The 20832-nt window shown below is 47.8% G+C and overlaps 1 protein-coding gene across 11 annotated transcripts in view; it reads right to left on the reverse strand.

The window, feature by feature from the left end:
• fbrsl1 (fibrosin-like 1) overlaps positions 1-20832 on the reverse strand; it is a 298333-nt gene that overhangs the window by 12232 nt on the left and 265269 nt on the right. For 8 of the 11 annotated variants that reach the window (XM_030104195.1, XM_030104194.1, XM_030104190.1 and 5 more), the window contains 3 exons: positions 4766-5189; positions 3900-4171; positions 1554-1804 (listed from right to left, as the gene is read on the reverse strand). In XM_030104195.1, coding sequence (XP_029960055.1) covers positions 1554-1804; positions 3900-4171; positions 4766-5189 — 947 coding nt within the window. Of the gene's footprint in view, positions 1-1553; positions 1805-2048; positions 2210-3899; positions 4172-4765; positions 5190-20832 lie in introns of all 11 variants that reach the window. The other 3 variants (XM_030104196.1, XM_030104192.1, XM_030104188.1) reach the window with 2 other exon arrangements.

Here is a 20832-nt window from a genome sequence, read left to right on the forward strand (position 1 = left end):
TGGGGGGGGGGGGGGGGCTGACTGGGAAATACTTTTTCTGCCTTTTACAGACGAAAAAAAAACTAAACAAAAAACAGTAAAATCAACCACATCATCATTACTCCTGCTTTTCTAAAAAAGCACCAATCAGGAAAGAAGCAGCTTAGTTACTGAGGAGAAAGAGGAGGGGGTAAAAAGACACGAGATTAAAAAAACAGCAAACAACAAACAACAACAACAACAGCAAAGGACAGTAATGACTCAAATCCCAGTGAAACAATGCAACAAGAGATGGGTGTTTATGTACATCACGGCGCTCAAATAATGTTGGAATTAGTGAGATGGGGAAAATCGGCTCTTTCATCTTCAAACGCAGGACTGTGGATAATTCCTACCATGTCAGGAATGAGCAGCAGACCAGATAACAGCATGTGTGTTGGCTGAAAACCCATCTAGAGGGTCTCTATACTTATCTGAGGCTGCCATAAATACCAGAGCTTTGATTTCTAATGTACAGGAAGAGGATAATTTTAGAGCGGGGGCCTTAATGGGACCACAGGCTCTTAATCAGAGGTCATGACATGATGGATTAGATCTATTAGACTAATGCCAAAAAGCTACAAATGGGGGGGCCCCTCCGAATCCACTGTCAAGAGATTGCTGTGCATTTGAAATGATGGATGAATAGTCATAACCCTTTTTCCTCTGTGCTAATCTGAGAGCTGCCAGACCCCCCCTCCCTCCCCTCGCCGGCTCCCTCCAGACATGATGGCAGTCAAAGCACGGAAGCAATTAGAAGCATTATCAAAACAGTTTTACAGTGAAGTCATTGCCCCCTCGTCCCCTCCTCTCTCCTGCAGTGAAGTCATCTGACCGACTGCAACGCTTTGAAATCTGTCAATGGAAAGTCCGGTCGCACGAGCAACAGCAGCACGGGTCTGCAGGAAGTCATTCCCGTCTGACTGTCGTCAACAAGCGCACCAAAACATGTAAAACGCACCCAGATGCAAACGCCCGGGCCGCTTTTATCCACTAACACAAAACAGCTAAAACTCCGTGGTGGAGTTCAAAAGGTGAGTGTGAATAATTTCTGCGGGATCAGGTGATCAGTCTGCGTTCTCATCACCAGCAGCCACAGGCCTCGACGGAACGTGGCAGCTCCAGTTATGTAATCCCACTATGAATAATATAGTTGAAGAGCATGAATGACGTGCAATGTTGTAACTGAGTTTGGCCGTAATTAGTCACGCTGTGCATGCGTGCGTGTGTGTGTGTGTGTGTTTGTATGATGGGAGGTGGCGTCTATTAGCGGATTAGCGTCAGCCTTTCATAAAGCGGATGTCGTGCTCCCCGCTCCGAGTCGACAGTGAGGAGAATTCAAGGCGAAATCAAGTCGTATTTGTTCAGGAGGTGTTCCTTCGGCTACGGGAGATATCTGGTCAATTTCGGGGGAAAAGAAAACAAGGGAGGAGCTGATCCAAGAGGAGATTGGGAGGGGTGACAGGTGAGCTGGCGGGAGGTTAACGGGAGCTTTGGATTTTTTTTTTTTGTTGTTGTTTTTTACTTATCCTCACATTTCTGGCTTGGGTACGCACCATGGGGGGTGCGGTGGGCGGGGTGAGGATGGCGGCCGGGGGCAGACTGGCGGGGAAGGGCGTGAAGGTGTGCTGGTGGGTGTGTTGGTGCTGGTGCATGTGCTGATGTTGGTGAAACTCGGCCCTCAGGAGTGACACAGGGGCCAGCGGCGAGGCGGACGGCCCCCGGCCCCGCTCTGAACTCTGAACCAGGAAGCGGTTGTTCAGCTCCTGCCTCAGGAGGTCATGCTCTGCAAGAAAGGAGAGCGAGGAAAACCAAAAACAAAACAAACAAAAAAAACAAAACAAAACAAAAAAAAAAAAAAAAAAAAGGAGGGGGGACCCAAAAAAAACAAACAAAAACAAAAGAAAAAGAAAGAAAAAAACGGGGAGGGAAAGGGAAAGTGGGAGGGGTGGGGGGGACACAAGAAAAAAAAGGCACGGGCGCCCAGTCAGTCTTACAACAAGGGTAGAAGAGAAAAAGAAAATAGTCACCTGGCATTCTCTGTTTCTCCAGCTCATGCTGTGAGGGTTTTCTACGTGGGGACTCATTGGTGGTGGTAAGAGAGTTGCCTGTGACAATGTGCCAATCAGAATCCCCGAATGAGGCTGGCAATACATGATAGGTTGGTTGAATGATATCAACAGGCTGGTATCTAAAGACAAGAGAGAACCAAGAGTCATCCCAGCAGAAAACACACACACTCCTGCCCTCCATGAGAAAGTCAATGCACAGCTGGGGGCATCATCACTGGAGACAGTTCTTCTTCTTCTTTTTTTTTTTTAAATGCAGCATGAAAACGACTGCGTTCTCACAGTATTTAACATTAACTTCACACCAGTCGTATATATTGCTGGTTGTGGATTTGAGGTGGCTCATATTTCCACATGTGACTGGTCAAATGCTGCGTTGGGGACACTGAAGACGTCTCCAGCTGTGATGGCTGCCCAGTTGCTAACCGACATTTTCCAGTGAGGTATCCAAGAGCCCTTACAGTGACCTTACGACCTTTGTAAAAGAAACGTCTATACTATCATGAATACAGCTCTTCTTATACATTGATTCATGGTGTTCTCTACCAGTGACCCTAAAACAGTTCATTTACATTTTAGTTTTCTTCTTTCCACTCTGTAGTGCTCAAGGGTGAGTTGGAGATATATTGAACTATTGATGAGGTTATTGGAGCTGCTGGACTAAATAAACTCCAAGACTGACATTTTGCAAAAAAGGAATAAATTAAGAAGAGAGTTGTAAAGTGCTAGCAGTCTAAAGTTTTACCATAAATGCACCAAGTGCTACAAATACAGCTGCTGCAAACTGCAGAGAGAGAATTTCATTTTATAGAGAAAATTCTTATATATAAATTATCTTTTATAATAACACAAACCTCATCGCTAAACGTGTTTCATTTTAATTGGAAAATGTTTCTGATACAATTTACACTTAGCACCTTAGTCTTTATTAAAGTCAGTACAGTACAACCAGAAATAAACAAGTGGGTTTGATCAATTGGGAAAAAGGAAGGAGCATGCATCTAAAGATATACCCTTGAGTGATAAACTTAAACGCAGAATCAAAGGATAAATAGATGAGGAAAAATATTAAATGAGCACTTACCAGATCAGTAAAACAGGCAAACAGTTTGATTTTGACAAATAATGACTAGAAAAATGTCCGACCACATAATACAGAGTGCTAGATGTCCAGTCAGTGTGGATTTTTACGCTGACTGGACATCAGGGCTAAGGTAGCGCTCTGGCATGAATATATTGATAATGCAGTGAAACTATTCCTATAACATGATAAAAACATATCTAAAAACAGTTGATAAAAGTCTAGGTCAGAGGTGGGCAACTAATTTTCTCAGAGGGTCCCTTGAAAAATTAGCATCAAATCATCTTTTCATAAACAGCTGTTTAATTTACACCATTTTTTTGAGCGACTGTTACTTTGCATTACTTCTTCCCAGTCTTTGTCTGGAAATCCTGATTACGTTTTCCTAAATTTCATTTAAGTAAATCACAACTATATTTTTTTCCTGAAACATCAACAGACAGCCCTGCTAGGCAAGACGCTAGACTCAACCAATAATGCAAAAAACGGCCACTAACGTGGAATATGTGACCATTTCTGATGTGGTCAAGCCAATAATAACAGTAACGGTTACTCTCATTTTATTCAGGATTTCCCAGAGACACTCTGAGGGCCCATCAAGAAGAGTTAAGGGCCACATGTGGCTCTCGGGCCCTACGATGCCCAGGTCTGGTCTAGGTCCTTCCTAGAGCTTCCTCAGCACTGAGAACCTGGTGTGTAAGCTGGAGCTGCACTGTGGTGCACGGCGTTACCTGGGTAGGGGGTGCCGGCGGGGTGCCCGGGCACCACTAAGCTGTTGGTTGGTAAGGTCGGTGGTGGCGGCAGTGTGGCTGGGGTTGCAAACATGGCCGAATGGCGATGGGCCGGGCTCCGGAGGGAGGAATAGTGCGAGGTAGAGAGGTTGGCTATGGACAGAGGCAAGGCGGGGGCCGAGGCCGGGAGCCCACTGAGGTGGTGGTGGTGGTGGTGGTGAGGGGATGGAGGCAAGTGCTGCTTGGGGAGACCCACCGGACTGCTGCTGTGGCTGAAGATTCAACAGGAAGCAAAGAAAACACACAGTATACACTGTCAATACATGCAATGCTTGATCCATTCAGACATCCAGACGGATGGGGCACGTGTTCCACGGTTTTGCAGCTGAACTGTTTGATCTGTTTGATACTTTGCCCTGACAACGTAAGAATGATCTTCTAATAACACTTCATATATTGAGGTACAGAAAAATAAAGGTGAGGGCACACTCGGAGACGATGAGGTGAAACGGTCGGATGTGATGAAAGCATCGCGGAGCTGGAGAGCTCGATGAAAAACTGTAAATCTGACAATTGGTTATTGCAAGCGTGTAAGACGGGGAAAAAAAAATCAATATCCACACGAAAACAGGCAGTACTCTGTAAAATATAGCAGTGTGCATTTGACTATATTCATTTGCAAACGATGTCCTGCTGTTTTATCCATGTTTCTGAACTGACTGAATCATAATATAATCAACAGGAAAACCAAGCGAAGCAGGCGAACCTCCCATGATTCTGAGCTGTCAAAGTCATGAGATGGCGATAACTGAAGCTATATCCATAAAACTCGACCGTATTGTTTCTGCCTGCCTGTGAGAACGCACCTGATGTCGTGCAGAGCGCCGTACTGCAGCGGGTGGTGCAGCGGGTGGCTCAGGGAAACCGGCCGCGGGTGGTGCTGCGGGGGCGGGAGGACACGGGGCTCCTGGTGCACGAGCGGGTGGGGAGGGTGGAGCTGGAGCTGGGGGTGGGGGGGCGCCCTCAGCAGGGGAGGAGTGGGGGCCGGGGGCGGAGGTGGCGGCTCCTTCTTGACGCTGAGAGGCGGCGGGGTGGGCAGGCGCGACCGGGGTGGCTCTGGGGGTGCCGCCGCCGCCGCGGGGGCCGGGGAGCCCGTCGGTGCCGAAGCCGGGGTGGGGCTTGGCACGGGAGGCGCGAAGGGCACCTCGCTGATGCTCTGCTCCTGGCTGCGATGGAGCCCTGAGACCTTGGCTGAAGGCTTGGACTCGGGACTTTCATTCGTTGGGACACCTGAGAAGAAGAAGAAAAGAAAGAAAACACATGTAAGAACAACATTTCCAAACATTAATGGAAAAGTTTCTGACATGGTGGTGGTGAGTATTTATCAGACTGCAGACGATCCATGAGCTTCACTGATGAAGTAAAGACGGAGCGCTCTGCTCACTCTGTAATGTTGTCCCTGTGCCTTCCGCCCTGGGTTCCTCTTGTTTCCTTCTCCCTAGGTTCCATTAAGTGTTTAATCAGGTCATTTTCATGCTTGACTATAATCAGATGATCCAATTTCTTCCCGCGATCCAGTCAGTATGAATAAATCACAGCTAATTAAAGTTAAATGTCGGCCCCCATTCAGGGCTTTGCTGAGCACACAATCTGGCATAAAATAATTATGTTTCAATTGTGCTGTGAAGAGAGATCGTGGCCCCTTATCGTGGCCTCTCTGCCACGGCGTCTTTCTGTCCTCCCTTCCTGTCCTTTCAGGGGATATGGGAAACCACAGCAAAGCACTGTGAACTCGGGCAGAGCACTTTGTCTTTACCATTCATCAGAGGTCTTTTCAACAGAGAAGGAGGTTTTACAATCAGCATTCCACCGAACGACGACTTCTCGTCCTCAGGCTGTTGCCGCTTAATGGCTGTAATTACAGGCTGTTGTTAGCAGCGAAATCAAAAGTGGCAGAAAACGCAGCATCTTTCCCACACAAAGAATCTCAAAGCAGTTATGAATCTTAATGAAAAGACAAGACACTTGGCGATCTTGTACTTCTCCCACAGTTAAACGACGAGCAAAATGGGCCAACGAGAAAGTGAGTATGAAGACAAGGCAGCACTACGATTGCAACAGAGAAATTTATTGCTACAGCCTACACACACACACACACACACACACACACACACACACACACACACACACACACACACACAAAATGCCACTCCCGGTGAAATTCAATTGAAGCCAGGGAGAAGGTGCATAAAGACAGATAGAGACAGAAGGGCGAAGGCAGCCCGGTGGTGATGACGCTCTCTTAGTGGCTCTAATCTACGGCTGAGATGCAGCAGTACTTCAGTTAAAAGGCTTACTAGCGCCTCAATTAAAAAAGCTCCACGGGCGCTCTCGACGGCAACAAAAAATGAGAAGAGCTGCGAGCTGCTGTCAAGCCAGTCAGAGCTCAACATGCAGCCCACTAATGGAATATCCAGTCCCTATTAACAGCCTGCTTAATCTTTCAAGGATCCTAACACCCATAAAAAGGCCAATAAAAAGGCAGGGCAGAGCTTTTATATTTTTTTATTTGTTAAGCTCCCCCCTCCCCTCGCTGCGTGCATTTATGGGTGTGCTGGGGCTGAGTAAGGTGTCACGATTTTTCAAATGAATTCCGGGGTCCCGGCGTATATAGACCTCCAGATTTATAGAGGTCTGGGACTCGAATTAAACTGTCAGGCTCTCCTTCCGGCGAGCAAAAGAGAAAAAGGTGGAGGGGGGGGGGGGTAGACTCAAGGCAGAGACAGAAAGACAGGCGCAGACAGCAAAACAGAAGCCAAGAAGCAAATATCCACAGTCGAAATGTCGCCATTGGGTGATGTTGCCGTGGCAACCGGTTCTCCCAGACACAATGCGAGGCGAGCGATACTGAAGGAAGTCTCACCACGACCACTAGGAGCTGGAGGGGGGGGGGGGGGGGGGGGGGGGGGGGGGGGGGCTTTCATACTAATGCTGGAGAGCGAGCGCCACAGCCAGCACCGGGTTATCTTAATGATGATTCTAATGGGCTCTAATGGAGGCAGGGAGGTATCGGCTCAGACCAACCCATCCCTCATTAAAATCACTCTGAATGCTCAGACACACACACACACACACACACACACACACACACACACACACACACACACACACACACACACATGCACAACACAACAGAGGAAGGACACAACAAAGTTTTCAGCGATGCCATACGCAAACACAGAGAAGTGAAGATTTGACGTCTTCATTTTAGGGAGGACACCACAGCAGAATTTCAGAAAGAAAAAAAAAAAGTGATTCATTTTGAATCGCTTCTTTGCTCCAGATGGCAACACTCTACAATAAGCTCTCTTACACAAGCATAAATACACAGAGTGTATGTGAAAGCACTTTAAACTGCGCTTGTTTCAGCGTCTTCAGCAGCAAATAGACTTTCTCGTTGCAGATTCACGATATTTACATGCATAAAGTTCTCTTCCCGGGTGCTTTATTTAGACATGTTTCAGCGACAGCCATTTTGAGCACGAACAGCGATAACAAGTTGACAAGGAATACGTCTCCAGCACATGTCACCTTTGGGCTAAATGGAACAAAATCACAGCAGTTTTTCACCAAACACCGTCCCCTTGCCGCAGAACCACAAAACTGTCAGCTGCAGTTTTCGGCATGTCAGAAAACTGCTGAATCCTGCGTCGCTTTGTACCTCCTTACCTCAGGACATGGAACACACTTCCTCTGCATTCACATGCTGAGGAGAACAGTAGGCAAGCCACAGGCAGCCATGTGAAACAAATGGCATACGAGCGTTTGTAGGGGAAAAAAAAAAACAACCCAAAAACAAATCTAAACACAGCGTTGTCCTGAAGCCCTGCCCTGCAAACCTGAGCAGATGGTGTGAGTGAGTCAGGCAGGTTGGAGGGCAGCCCAGTGGTGGGGGGTAGCACCCCTCTCCTGTTAGTGCACCGGGGGGACGGGGACATTCCCCAGGGGGATGTTGGCAGGTCTGCTCACCAGATGACATCTCATCCCAGTATTGATCTTTTTATAGTTGTTCCTGTAGCCCTGCTTACTCGGGGGAATTCGGGCCTTGCCCCGCGCGCACGTGCCTCGGTTTTTCTCTGATGCCGGTTGTGCCGACGGCGGGGCGGAGACGGACCCGACAGAGACCGAGGCGGCAGACGGGCAACAAGCCGCTGGGATTTACTGCTGATGACTGATGTGTCCAGCGGGGGATCCGGGGTGAGCGCCGTGTCGCTGCACAGCTGTTCCCGCCTTCCATATCCTTCACTTGTGACCCTGTTTGTCCCAGCGGAACATCTGGAGAGCTGGCACTGATACGGTCCTATGTGGCCTTTATGCAGCCAGATGGGCCTGCTTGGACTGCACCGGACCAGTCTGGAACGGCCTGGCCCTGAGGTGGACCAGGCTGAGCTGGTTGTCGTCATCCAAAGAGAAAGTGGCTCCTCCCTGTGACGAGCAGATCTGCTGACGCAGAGAACGGCGCTGCACACAGTCAGCCTCAATTGTCTTGAGTTGCAAAGCTATCCTTCAAAATAATTCATTTTGAACCTTTTTTTAACCACTTTATTTTAAACACACACCTGGCTACCCGCAAATAGACCCAAAGACCTCATCAATGAGACGAGGACTCCGGAGAACGTTCCCATTTGGCCTCCAGCTACAACCCCCAGCAAGACAATGCTGTGCATGCAAATACATGTGTTACATAAATTACCTGCTCTTTGCTGACACCGATGGCAGTACGCACAAGAGCCAGGGAAAGAAAAACTGTATGCAAAGACCCTTTTCAGATTACACATAAAAATATGCAAACTTTTCCCAATGACAAGGGGATGTGAGGGGCTGAGAGAAGCTTTAGGCCACTGGGTGTTCTCATTTACTAGGCAAACACCGCGGTTCCTTCCCTTCACGGCTTTGCCAAAGCATAAACAGCCGGGGCGCTGATAAAATAAGGACACGAACCGACAGATATTTAAATAAAGCCACATATCTGCAAAAAGACGTTGGAGGATGCAGAAGGTATGCGAAAATGCACGCAGCCTTGATCCGTCTCCTGCTGGCTCTGGTTGACAGAATATTCTGCCGCACTTGACGGTTGAGCTCACAATGATTTGGTTTTTGTACCTCTCTAGACAAGCAATCTGCACAGAGCCCGGGCTTAGCTCACGAGTGAGTGACTGTCGGAGATGGCTATAACAGATACTGGCAGAAGGCAGGAAACCACAGTCTTGCCAATCAACACTTCATTGCCGTGAGGTATTCACTCATAAAACAAAAAGAAAAAAAAAAAAAAGGAAAAAAAAAAGAAGGCGGGGTGATTTCAACAAAAATGATTTTCTATGAGAGGAACAGAAGGGCTGAGCAGTGTTGAATCATCGTGCTAATAATAAAATCATAGGAGAAATTTGCAATGGCTTGCTTTCCCTCACAGTATTTAATCTGCCTCAAGCATCTCCAAGCTGGTAACAAGGGGAGCCAAGGCGATGTTTTTGCAAATCACTCAGAGATGTTAATGGGGGAGTGGACGAGCAGAAAGCTGGCCAAGATCGCTAAAGAGTGGGGACAGCTGGCACGTTTCAATTATTTCTCTGTCTCTTTGCCGCAGCTGACAAAGGAGTGGAAGGCGAAAGAATGGGGACGGGTGTTAAGCTGTAACACGTTTACAGTTAAAGCCCAGGCATAAATCGAGAACCTAATGTTCATTTCAGAAAGTTGGCAGCTCGCACTGGGGGGATGAATCGGTTTTTCCAGCGCATGTCAGGTTCCAAATCAAACTGCAGCCATATGGTGCACTACACATATGCCAGTCACCTCTCGTGGCACATATGTTATTGTTGTGGATGGGAGGCCGATGACAAGGAAAGCATCTTTAAATTGGAAGGAGGAGGAACGAGAGGAGAGGCAGCAACAACTATACGCTACATACGGACTGTCCAAATCCTTTTCTGTCACACATGGTCCAGTGGTGCTCCAAAAGCAGTGTTAAACCGTCATTAACCCCGCGGCTGTAACGTGTTACAGACAAGCAGGGCGATCGCACGCTTCCTCGCTCCTCCTCGAGTTTCCGTCCCATCCCCCTGCCGAGCTGCTTCCAGCACGGCTGCTGTGCTTCGGGACAGCCATCAGTCTCAGCTTCTTGTGAACACAGCCGGGTCGTCTGAGGTCAGTGCCACTGGGCTCCCCTAAATAAAAGGGTGGACCTCTTGGAACTTTCAAGAGAAAAGCTCAAGTCTAATGGCTCCTCTGACACGGCCCACCCTGCCAGCCTGGAATTTGACCCCTTTCACTGTCACTGACCCATCGCCAACCCCGCCGACCCTCCTTACCTTGAGGCAGCCAGCATGCAAGGAGAGGGGAGGGAGGGGCGGCCCGAGCCGCGAGCATGAATTTTGCGTTGAAAAGACGGCGAGCCTTCAGGACGTATTTGTGTAATGCTGCGAGCACAAGCCTTATCATTTCATTAATTAGCATGACACGCCTGCCTGATGGACTTGAACGCCGCAGCGGCAGCTGTCTCAATTGATTACAGCAGTGGACGTAGTGCCGCAATTATGGAGGTGACTGGAGACAACGCCTGCCACTTCTAATAAAGGACTTAACTCCTGCTTCCCACATCACAGCACAGCGGTGGGAGGACAGCGGCAGCCTCCCCGTGTCTCCCATACCTTTAAGACCTTTTCAGAATCTCTCCACGGGCTGCCGTGGAGCTCAGTGTGGGCTGTAGCTCTTGAGCGGCGTGTCAGCTTTACTTAAGCTTGCATAACGCTTGAACAGTATCACTTTGGTGCCCCACAGGAAAGCATCCTCTATTAGCCCACCAGCTGGCTCACAATCCGCAGAGAATGGAGGAGAAAGAGAGGAACGAAAGAGGGACGGGGAAAGAATGCGGGAGACAAAAAGACAAGGAGCTTCTGCCAGGAAGCTTCAAGTCCGAGCAGAAATGGAGGGAGTGAATGCTCAGCAATGTAAACAGCAGCTCCTCTTTCCAGCCTCATCTCATGTATGAACATGCATGAAGCCCCCATGCCTCTAAGTGGATATAATATTATCTTTCAGTGCCGTACTGATTACTTCTCAATGGGATGGAAATGGCTGGGTGAAAATCCTTCAACAAATCTTAAGTGGCATGACAGTAGGCTGAAAGAGCCTGCATGTTTTTCTTTTCCTCCTCCTCCATCTCCATTTTCACTCCTCACTCTGAAAGCAAAGCAACAATTGGAGGCTGACAGCCCCTAACCATTCACCGTACCTCATTCACTGTTGTGACATATGCAGCCGTTGCAGTTTAGTGCAATGAAAGGGGGCAGGACAAACATCACGGCAGACGTATCGCGTTTCCTCAAGTGTTTTGCAGATATCGGGGTTTGTTGATTTGAGTAACACAAGCTGTGGTTTAAAACTAAGATGTTGCCCGAGCTGCTCACCTGCTGCATGCAAACAGAGCGGCCATTTTCAGAATGTCACATAATGCTGCCTGACAGCTCAGAATGCTGAGGTAGTCGCCCTGTCAGGTGGCGGTTTTCCATAGGTTGGCAGTGGCTATATCTCCTCATCAACAGCTGCCAGGAAGCTCGGTCGTCAGTCAGCCTTCACGCCGCGCCGTCTTGTCATGTTTAACATGCTGAAGTGTCCTGTTATCACACGACAGGGTTTCCGCTCTGATCAAAGCCTGGAGCAACTCCTCCAAATCATTCAAGAACCTTTCAAAGCAGCAACTCTTACACCTTACATTACAACACGCTGCAGGTATTTCAAACCCAGACAAGCCCATCCTCAGTGCCTTCAGCAAACTGCTTCTGAAATATGGAGAATGCTATTCTTTAATAAAAAACACATTTTGTTTTTCTTCCATTGTGTTTCAGTTGTTTGTCAAACTCATCCTCATGATACGTCAGATGACCCTCACAGGATGGGCGTGTGCCATAAAGTCTTATCGGATCTTAGAGGGCGATTTCTCTACAGATCGCACCCAAGTGTGCATTAAAGTGCTCGGGTTTAAGTTTCACATATCCGCAGGGCCCCCGGGGAAACATACTGTCCAATACAGACCCGCTGATGTAATCAATGCCACTTCTATAGGAGGATCCCGGCGCTGAGCTGCTCCTGGGGTGCTGCTGGGTAATTAGGCTTACAGATGGAGACCCAGCAGCTGTTCAGGACGAGGCGAGACGAGAGCTGCCATTTTCCCCTGCTAATGGCGATACGCCAAAAGAGCCCAGTTCTCATGAGTGACAATCGCTTTTCTGCAGCCGTCGGATCTTGTGGTATTTCAAAGTGAAGACGTGTGTGTGCGTATATGAAAAAAAAGAAAAAAGAAAAAAAAAAAGTGCTGTGTTTTCTTTTTTGGGCGGGGGTCGATAAATTACATGTCAAGGCCGATGACACACTTAGAGGACCGGGGCAGAGATGTTTAAAATAGCTCTCATGCAGAGCTTAGTTAGACAAACACACACAAAAGCCCTCTCCAAAGCACCGCCGCCTTCGGCTGCAGGAAGGGTGACAATTGGGAGGTGTATCAGGTTCGCAAACGTTTGCTGTCCTTCCTTGCACCTCATTCATCATTCTTGATTAGAGGGTGAGCGCATGACCGAGGAGAAAAAAAAAAACAAAAAGAAAAAAGAAAAAGGGGGGATAGAGTGACCCAGACTGGGATAGCAGGAGGTTAGTTAACAAGGAAGAGAGTTGTGTCAAGTAAACTAATGGAGACGAGGCCCAGATCCTGACCTGTGAGGCTGCTGCTAACTCAAACCCATTGCTGTCTGCGCTCACACACACACACACACACACACACACTCAATACACAGCGGTAGGAGAAACTCAGTCCGGCCTCCTTGAGCCGTAGTGGACAAGGAACATTAACAACAGCCTGCACGTTTTCTGGGCTGCTATGAGCTGCAGCTTTTCACTCTGGTGTTCCAAGAGCGGCAAGTGAAGAATTGATTTGTTTGGAGTGTGAAGGCAGCGTGTCAGTTTGGGGAAATGTGTGAATGTGAGTATGTTTGCGCGGGGAGGAGGAAGGGGAGGGTAAGGGGGGGTGCACGGTGAAACAGGAGCGAAATTGGACTCTGAATCGAGCCAAATCGCTTGCGAGATGAAACAGACTACAGCAGGGAAAAAAATAAATAAATAAAAGAAAGAAAACAAAACAAAACAACACAAGGAATCAGAGAAAGTGTCGAGCAAGGCAGGCTGGCACAAAAGCAAAAAAAAAACAAAAAAACAAAAACAAAACAAACCGAACACACTTTCTATCTGCTCGACATATTTCATACTGCATATGACAAAAACAACACTGAAGGAGTCAGAGAATCAAAATCAAACCGCCAAGTGTGTCTGACTGTTTGGTGAATCCATGTCAAAGCGGAGGCTCCACACCACATCAAACCCTGTAAATTCTCCTGAAAGCCTCCCTTTTTCCCTTTACCAGCCGGCGCTTAGATTATTGTGTGCGGCTAAAAGGTAAGTGCTGGGAGTGTCACACTTGAGAGTGTGTTTTAAGCACCATAAAGTATCAAGACCCAGATGGCTCATCCTCCCTGAAAAACATGTCCACTCCAGCCCGGCTCGAGTGGCACCTGCTACCAGGATTAAGTCTGCGCTGCGCCGGCCCGGCGCGCTAATACAATGTGGCACGGCCGATAAGGAGCCGGTGGCGCTCCGGCTCTCGCCGCGCGCCGAACAGCTGAGGAGTCCATACCTGTATCATTAGTGATCGAGATGGAAAATCTATTGATCTGTTCCAAAAAGACAGGCGGCCAAGATTTAGAAGGAATTCGCCACAGCTTGGACTCAGCAGATGTGAGCTTCTGAAAATATGGCCTGAACAGGTCTACAGTCTTAAAACAATCTAGTTTTATAATCAGAATCAGAATCAGAATAGCCTTTATTGCCATCGCAACAAGTTACCGAAGTTACAAGTTACAACAAAATTACTTGGGTTTTAAAGACGCCCAGGCAGCCACAGTAAATAAGTGTAATAGCAAAGAGTTTCTATACCAAATTTCAGGTAATTAATACATCTGAATAGTCAAAATATAAAAGAATAGTAGAGAAAACTGCCATAAACAAAAGGAGAATATAAGTCATTCCATATGTGAGCTTAACCCGGCTCAGCGGAGCAGCGAGCGCTCCGTGCACATTTCTCAATACCCTGCGTGAGTGACATTGGAATAATCCATGCTGCTCCTTCCCAAAGCAAACAGCAGTGAAATCCCAGCCTTGCTGCTAGCCCCTCGGCACAGCAGCAGCGGCCCAGCGGCCGGGGAAGCTGCAGCCCAGGCTGTGCTGAACGGGGTATTACAGTCAGGCAGAGGCCATTAGGGGCGCCGCCACCAGGGCCCAGCGCAGGGAATTCACCGGTAGCCAAAAACAACAGCCAAACAGATGACCGCTTGAATATTGGAGGAGACCACACTGTGCATGTTCCCTGCTTTTTTTTTTTTTTAAACACCTCTGAAACAGCCAACAAGCAGGCCCCTCTGTCTCACTGAATTACCGCCTGCCTGTTAACAAACACTGGGGCGATTAATGGGTGCTAACGCCCACCGAACTGTGTAGAAACACCCCCCCCCAAAACAAAACAAAAAAACTGCGAGAGCTTTCTCAGCCGTGCGTGTCAGGTTACATCTTTCACCATGTGTTGAGTCCGAGGCTAATAGCTGGGCCGCATCGCGAAAACCTCACCGAGCCCACCGCACGAGGCCAAGCCTGCGGCGCTGCCGGTGGACTGAGCCGCCAAGATAAGTCATCGACAGAAACATGGATCCTAATATACTACCGCTGGTATGGTGAGGGACCGAGCAAGAGGAGGACCACCTATCTGGAAAAGCTTGGAAAAGACTTTGGGCAGCCGGCTGATACTTCTGTTTGATTTGGGATCTTTTTTTTTTTCCCCAACCCCTTCATGGGATCATCTCCTCTCTCTCCTGAAAAGTCTGGCACATTCCTCTGATACTTGGACGTCCTTGTCTGTCATGGAATCTGAAGCATTTTACATTCGTTCTGTTCCTGGCGATTGTTTTTCCCATCTTCATAAGCCTATGTGAACCGCTTCCCAAAATGTCCAATCCATTACAAGCATGTTTGTAATATCCATCTAGGCTGACGACTGTCCCCTTGCCAGCGATTGTACATTATCCAAGCGTCGTGTTTGGCCACAATCGCCTACCATCTGGCTTTGTCAATGAGCGTTACAGCCTCATCTGCAAACAACATTGGCTCTGAACCTCTCAACACAGACGAGCTTAAAATGCACATAGCGAAGAAGAACTGGGATCTTCAAACAAACGCGGGGCGGGAGGGGGGGGGAAGCCCACTCTCGCTGGCACGACTGGAGCTGGGAATAAAGGATTAAAAGCAAGAAAACCTGCAAGTGATCACAGGCGACACGCTTTACATTTCGGGCCTGACAGCAGCGATAAGACGCTGGTCATGTATTCTCACAAGTAAACAATGAAAATACCATCCACAATGCAGTTGGCTGAGTTTTCAGTGAAGGAGGAGAGGGGGAGGATTAAGATTAGACAGGAGATGTGATGAAAGCTGCCATTCTCTCTCCAGCTAGTCTCCCTCAATTCTTCCTTCCTTGGTAAAAATACAACAACAAAAAGAAGAAGCAGCCTATCTTCATTTGCTCCTCCTTTGTTGAGGTGATCGTTAACCTGTGTGACTTATCGTTAAGAGCCTTTTATGTCTTTATTCAACGTAAACTGGCGACTCTGCAAACCAACAAACTGCTTAACAGAGTAATGATGAAACAATCAGATTGTGTGTCAGTCATGTGTAGTGAAAGAAACTCATTGAACATGATGCAGAGAGCAGATTCAGGAAACTCCTGCTGATTCAAGTCTGAAACCATATGTTTGGAATTCTATTAAAAAGCTTTGTGAGCTACTTTACAATAAGTCATTCCTCAGAAGACATTATTCTGCTCACTGAGCTACTTTGTATGTTGACAATAATAACAACAGGCGTTTAATACTTAACTGTAATTTGCTGGGTTTTTTTTTTTTTAGCATCATCGTCTCAGATATCAAGTCAACCTTGTAGTAATGGCTGTAAATGTTTTTCAGGGGCCAACATGACAGAGAAATCTCTTCAGTTATTTTTTTTTTATTCGCAATTAAAAAACAGCGATGCAAACAACAGCACGATGGCAGAAGTAATAAGTGTTTTGTTTTGGTCAAAACCAAATGATTGTTTTTCTTTGCTTTTTTTGTGATTTGTTAACGTTGACGGGTGAATGCGTAAAATGCAGATGGCATGGTAACCGAGGTGTGGCTGCTGAGAGGCGCCGTGGGGTTTTAAAAGCGCGTTTGCATTTGGATTTTCTCGTTTAACTTGCCCAAATGTAAGAGGATGTAATGTATACACTCATTCCTTCCTGCCATATGCCAGCCTGTTTGGTACAGAGTGAGACAAGAGGCAACGCTCAGACACAACAGCCACCCCAAGTTTGCCAAAATGCCGCTCAAGTCGATGACAACTTACCCTAAATGTCCCTCATGGCCTCTAGCGATTTTGTAATTGCTCCCTCTCCACAGCTCGAGCTGAATCCATATTCAGTCGATGAACACGGGGCCACACAATAGAGTCTGATCATACAGACTCCCATTATCCATCACAATGGCTGATCACCACCCATGAGCTCGCTGACACAGATGACAGGGACTGATAGGACCGACTGACAGGTGTCAAGCGCCCCGCGACACACAACACAAGCAGCGGAGAGGAATCCGCTCGCCCACTTTCTGCTTCCAGAATGAAACCGAGCCGGCGCTAACCAAACGCTCTAAACAGAGGCCGGGTTAATATTTCATGCGACCCGGGCTCTTTGCACCGAGCAGACACTTTTCTAATGGATGTAATAGCGCTCTAAAGGGGCCACGGAGCGCTCAGGGGGGCTAGCATGACAAATCTGCAGCGACTTTACAAGCCAACTAATTGCCGTGCATAGAAAATCAGGACCGTCCTTTGAAAACAGGCGTCGTGTAAGTTGGACATCACTTCCTGCATCATACAAAAACTAAACAACTCCTTCCAGCTCTTGGAGGTGCCAGACCACAGAGGGGCGGCGGGTAATGCGGCTTTGTCCCTTTGACTGCCTGCCACTCTACATAAATACTATATGACGATGTGATCGTAATTTAAAAAGCTATAAATATTGAAGAAGAATTAAAATAATTTATGGAACACCGCAGTGTCGCAGGAAGTGTGTGTGTGTGTGTGTGTGTGTGTGTGTGTGTGTGGGAGCGTTTTGTCTCCTTTCACTCCTCTCTCGCAGCGTATGTTGAACGATGGGCAGCAGCAGTGCAAACTGGAATTCTGTAATTGCTTTTTCTGTCCCTGAAGCAGGCCTTCCTGCTTTAAATCAAAAAAGGCAATCTCTGTCAGTAATGGCTCAATTAATAATTAAACACGTGTCTTATCTCCGCTGAGCTCCCCCTATTTATTTTCATCTTTCCGACACGGATGGCTGCACAAACAGCATTAGCACTATCAATAAAGTGAGCATTAATATCAGGCCCTTTTCTCCCGAAACAAATCATTCAGCTCCTAAGTTGTCCTTTGGCTGTGAACAGTAATAACACAGAGATTAATAAAGAAACAAGCCATGTTGTGATTTCCTCCGTTCCACCCAGGTGTTTTGTCTCCCTGCACTGAGACTGTTAACTAAACCACCGCCCGTCTGGATGCTGCAGCTAGTTTGTGCTCCTTCACGACATGCGCACTGCTGTTTAGACTCATTAACAGACGAGGTAGTGTTATAAGCAAGAGCTATGGCTTCTTTCACGCAATCTGGATTTTTTTTTTTCCTTCCAATTACCAGCTCCCTGTTTGTCACATGAGTTACCGAACCTGAAAACGCCAGCGCTTGAAAGTGAGTACTGTGTCGCTGGAGAGAGCGCACGTCTTCCTGAATAAGAAAGCCTTTCTTTCAAGCTGCCCGGAATTTGCCAAACATATCAAAGCAGGTACTCAAGGTGAGCTTAACCAGGATTCCTGAGAGGTGAGCTGCTTTCAATTCCACTGCTGGCTAATCTGGCTGTCTGGAGTCCCTGCGTCCCCTTATGTTTTTCCCAACGTCATTTCTGCCCTGCAGTCATCCATCCAGCCAGCCAGCCAGCCAGCCAGCCATTCCGCCCCACTCTCCACCGGGCTCCACTCTACCCTGATTCAGCGGCGGCGAAAAGCTGATTAGTTGGTCAGAGGGTCAACCTCCATTCATTATTTAATGGGTGAGAGGCTGCAAACAGTCAGTCTTGCCACCGAGGTTAGTGATACATTACACTGACCTGGCCAGAGGAGAGCTGCTCGGGCGAATACAAACATGCTCTCTCATCTACTTCACTATGCCTGAGCTGCCCTCAATCCCCTTGCCCCTGACCTTGCTGCTCCCTTCCCAATCACCATCCTTCCTGCTTCCTCCAGCATCCGCAGTCCAGCAGGTGAGAGACACTGGTTTTATTTCTGTGCAAGCTTCTCCTGCAGTGTTGGAGCTGTAGCTCCGGTTGGCCCAGGTAACTGAAGAGGAGGAGGAGGAGGAGGAGGAGGAGGAGGAGGAGGAGGAAGAGGAGGGGGTACAGGAGACCATGCTCTTTTATTGACATGCAGCAAACAGCAGTGGTGGAACAAAGGCCACTCAGCACCTATTGAGAGAGCGGGCCTGCAGACAGGGTGGTTGATTAGCGATTCGACACAGGGACCCTGGACTGTGTAGCACATAATGAGAGCTTAGGGAGCGAGCCATGAGCTGATGGGGGAAGGAGTTACGGCAGAGGCGGGCGGCGGATAGAAAGAAGAGAGGCGGGGTTAAACCATAAGGAATTGATTTCCCACAATAGCAGATGGATATATGAGTAAAAAAGCTTCACTGGGGGGGGGGGGGGGGAAGGCAAGAGTATGGGCAGATCCTAAATCCTTAAGCTACAGCACTGGTAATGTGTTTATATATAAACAGTTAGAGGATAAGCTCTAAATCCACTGCCAAGCTAAATGGTTTATGCATCTTTTTTGTTTGTTTACTTCGATGTCAATTAAGCAAATTGGTCCGACATCCCCGACAAGCAGCAGATCTGAAGTGAGCCAGTTTACATTTCATGTCCAAAAACTTGAATCTCCCCGAACACCACAGTAACCTCCTCTTCACCTTTCCTCTGGCCTCAGAGAGATGTTAACACAGTCAGATGTGCATGATGGCAGTTGGGTGTACTCCCCCTCCCCGTGCCGGTCTTCGTCTGCACGCTCTCTTCTTCCTTTGTTCCACTGGTCTAATCCAGTATGTGTGGGCCGGTAAGTTTAATGGAAACAATTTATTAAGTCCGGCTTAAAATGCCATCTGCAGCTAAGCCTCCCAAAGCCGCTAAGCTCCTGGTTTCGCCCCGGAGCTTGCTGTGTTCACGCTTACTGTAATGCTCTGTTTAAAATGAGCACAACGGGTCAAAATTAATCAGGATTACAAGGGCACAAATCCACTTCAGAAATGGGTTTTCTACCAATCTTTTCTCTTGCTATCCCAAGATGCCCGAGGTTTCTCTGGACGGCACGCCACACGGGTCTGCCAACACGCCATGACAGGTAGCTAAAACAACAAGGCCTCCGCGATTACAAGCGGGCGGCGAGCGAAGGCGCCTACTGCTCTGAAGCCGGCAGATGCAACATTCAACAGAGAGAGTGCAGATTCCTAAGTGTTCTTCTCAGATATTTCTAGCTGCTGACAGCTGGGTGATAACTCCCTACCACTTCCATAGGCCCGGCACCGCGAAATGTCATAAGAAGATCTGCCAGTGTTTATCTGTGCTCTGTGGAGGTGCCCGGTACATATCAGCAGCTACATTTAGCTTCTCATTCGCCTTCCAGCAAGTGACAACAGTCAACTTTGACCTGCAATTCAATACAAGTAGCCCTGAGTGGAGCACAAGTCTTCATAGAGCTTTTACTTAAACATGCCGTCCTCCAGGAAATCAATAATTTGCAGGAGGTTTAAGACAGGAAATAAACAAAAACCAATAACTGTTAGATAATGCCTGCCCTCTGCTGCACCTTCCTGCCTCGTAACCACCAACACAGACAGACATGCAGCAGAACTTGAGTTTGCTCTCGGGTAACAACACCCAAGGAGGACTGTACAGTGTGTACTGTGCCATTACGATACTATTAGCCCGTGCTATTATCAGTGCCGTCGGCTTGCATCTATAACAGGTTGTCAACAGGCTAGTGATGTAGAGATGATGAAAAGTAAATATGAGGAGAGGGGGGGGGGGGGAGACAGAGCGTCTGCGTTTTGCCCAAAACCCTGTTCTGTGTGCATAATTACAGTGCTCTGCCGTCACTGATTACAATGTTGGTCTTTCCAGTCCTCTATTAACCCCGAACCATTCCATTAACATGACAGACTGTGAGCCTGTGCACAATTTGGATGCAACCTCCACCGTTTGTAACCGTAGCTGCTCAAAAATAAAGTTCAGGAAGGAGCACAATGCTCAACTGTAAGGAAGAGGTACAAGAAACACTCATTATCTAGTGAAATGTACAAGCCAAACATCATCACCGCATTATATATTTATGTGCGCAATAATGTTTGTGTGCTTGTGTGTGTGTGTGTGTGTGTGTGTGTGTGTGTGTACGCATCTGTCTGAAAGTCTACCCAGCCAGCAGCTCGACAGGCCTGGTGATCAGAGGAAAGCGGGCTTTTCATCAGTCCCACAGGACCGTGAGCGAGACCGGTAATGGGACACATACGCTGCATTCTAAACCAGAGGAAAACAGCCTGTGGGCTGCTCTGTATTACACACACATTATACACACACAGCAGAAAAAAAAAAAAACCAGTCTAGGCCAAAAACAAACACTGTCCTCGAATCCATTACAGCACCAAACAACAACATCGGAATGG

The sequence above is a fragment of the Salarias fasciatus genome, chromosome 12, assembly GCF_902148845.1.
Source record: "Salarias fasciatus chromosome 12, fSalaFa1.1, whole genome shotgun sequence".
Classification (NCBI taxonomy): Eukaryota; Metazoa; Chordata; class Actinopteri; order Blenniiformes; family Blenniidae; genus Salarias; species Salarias fasciatus.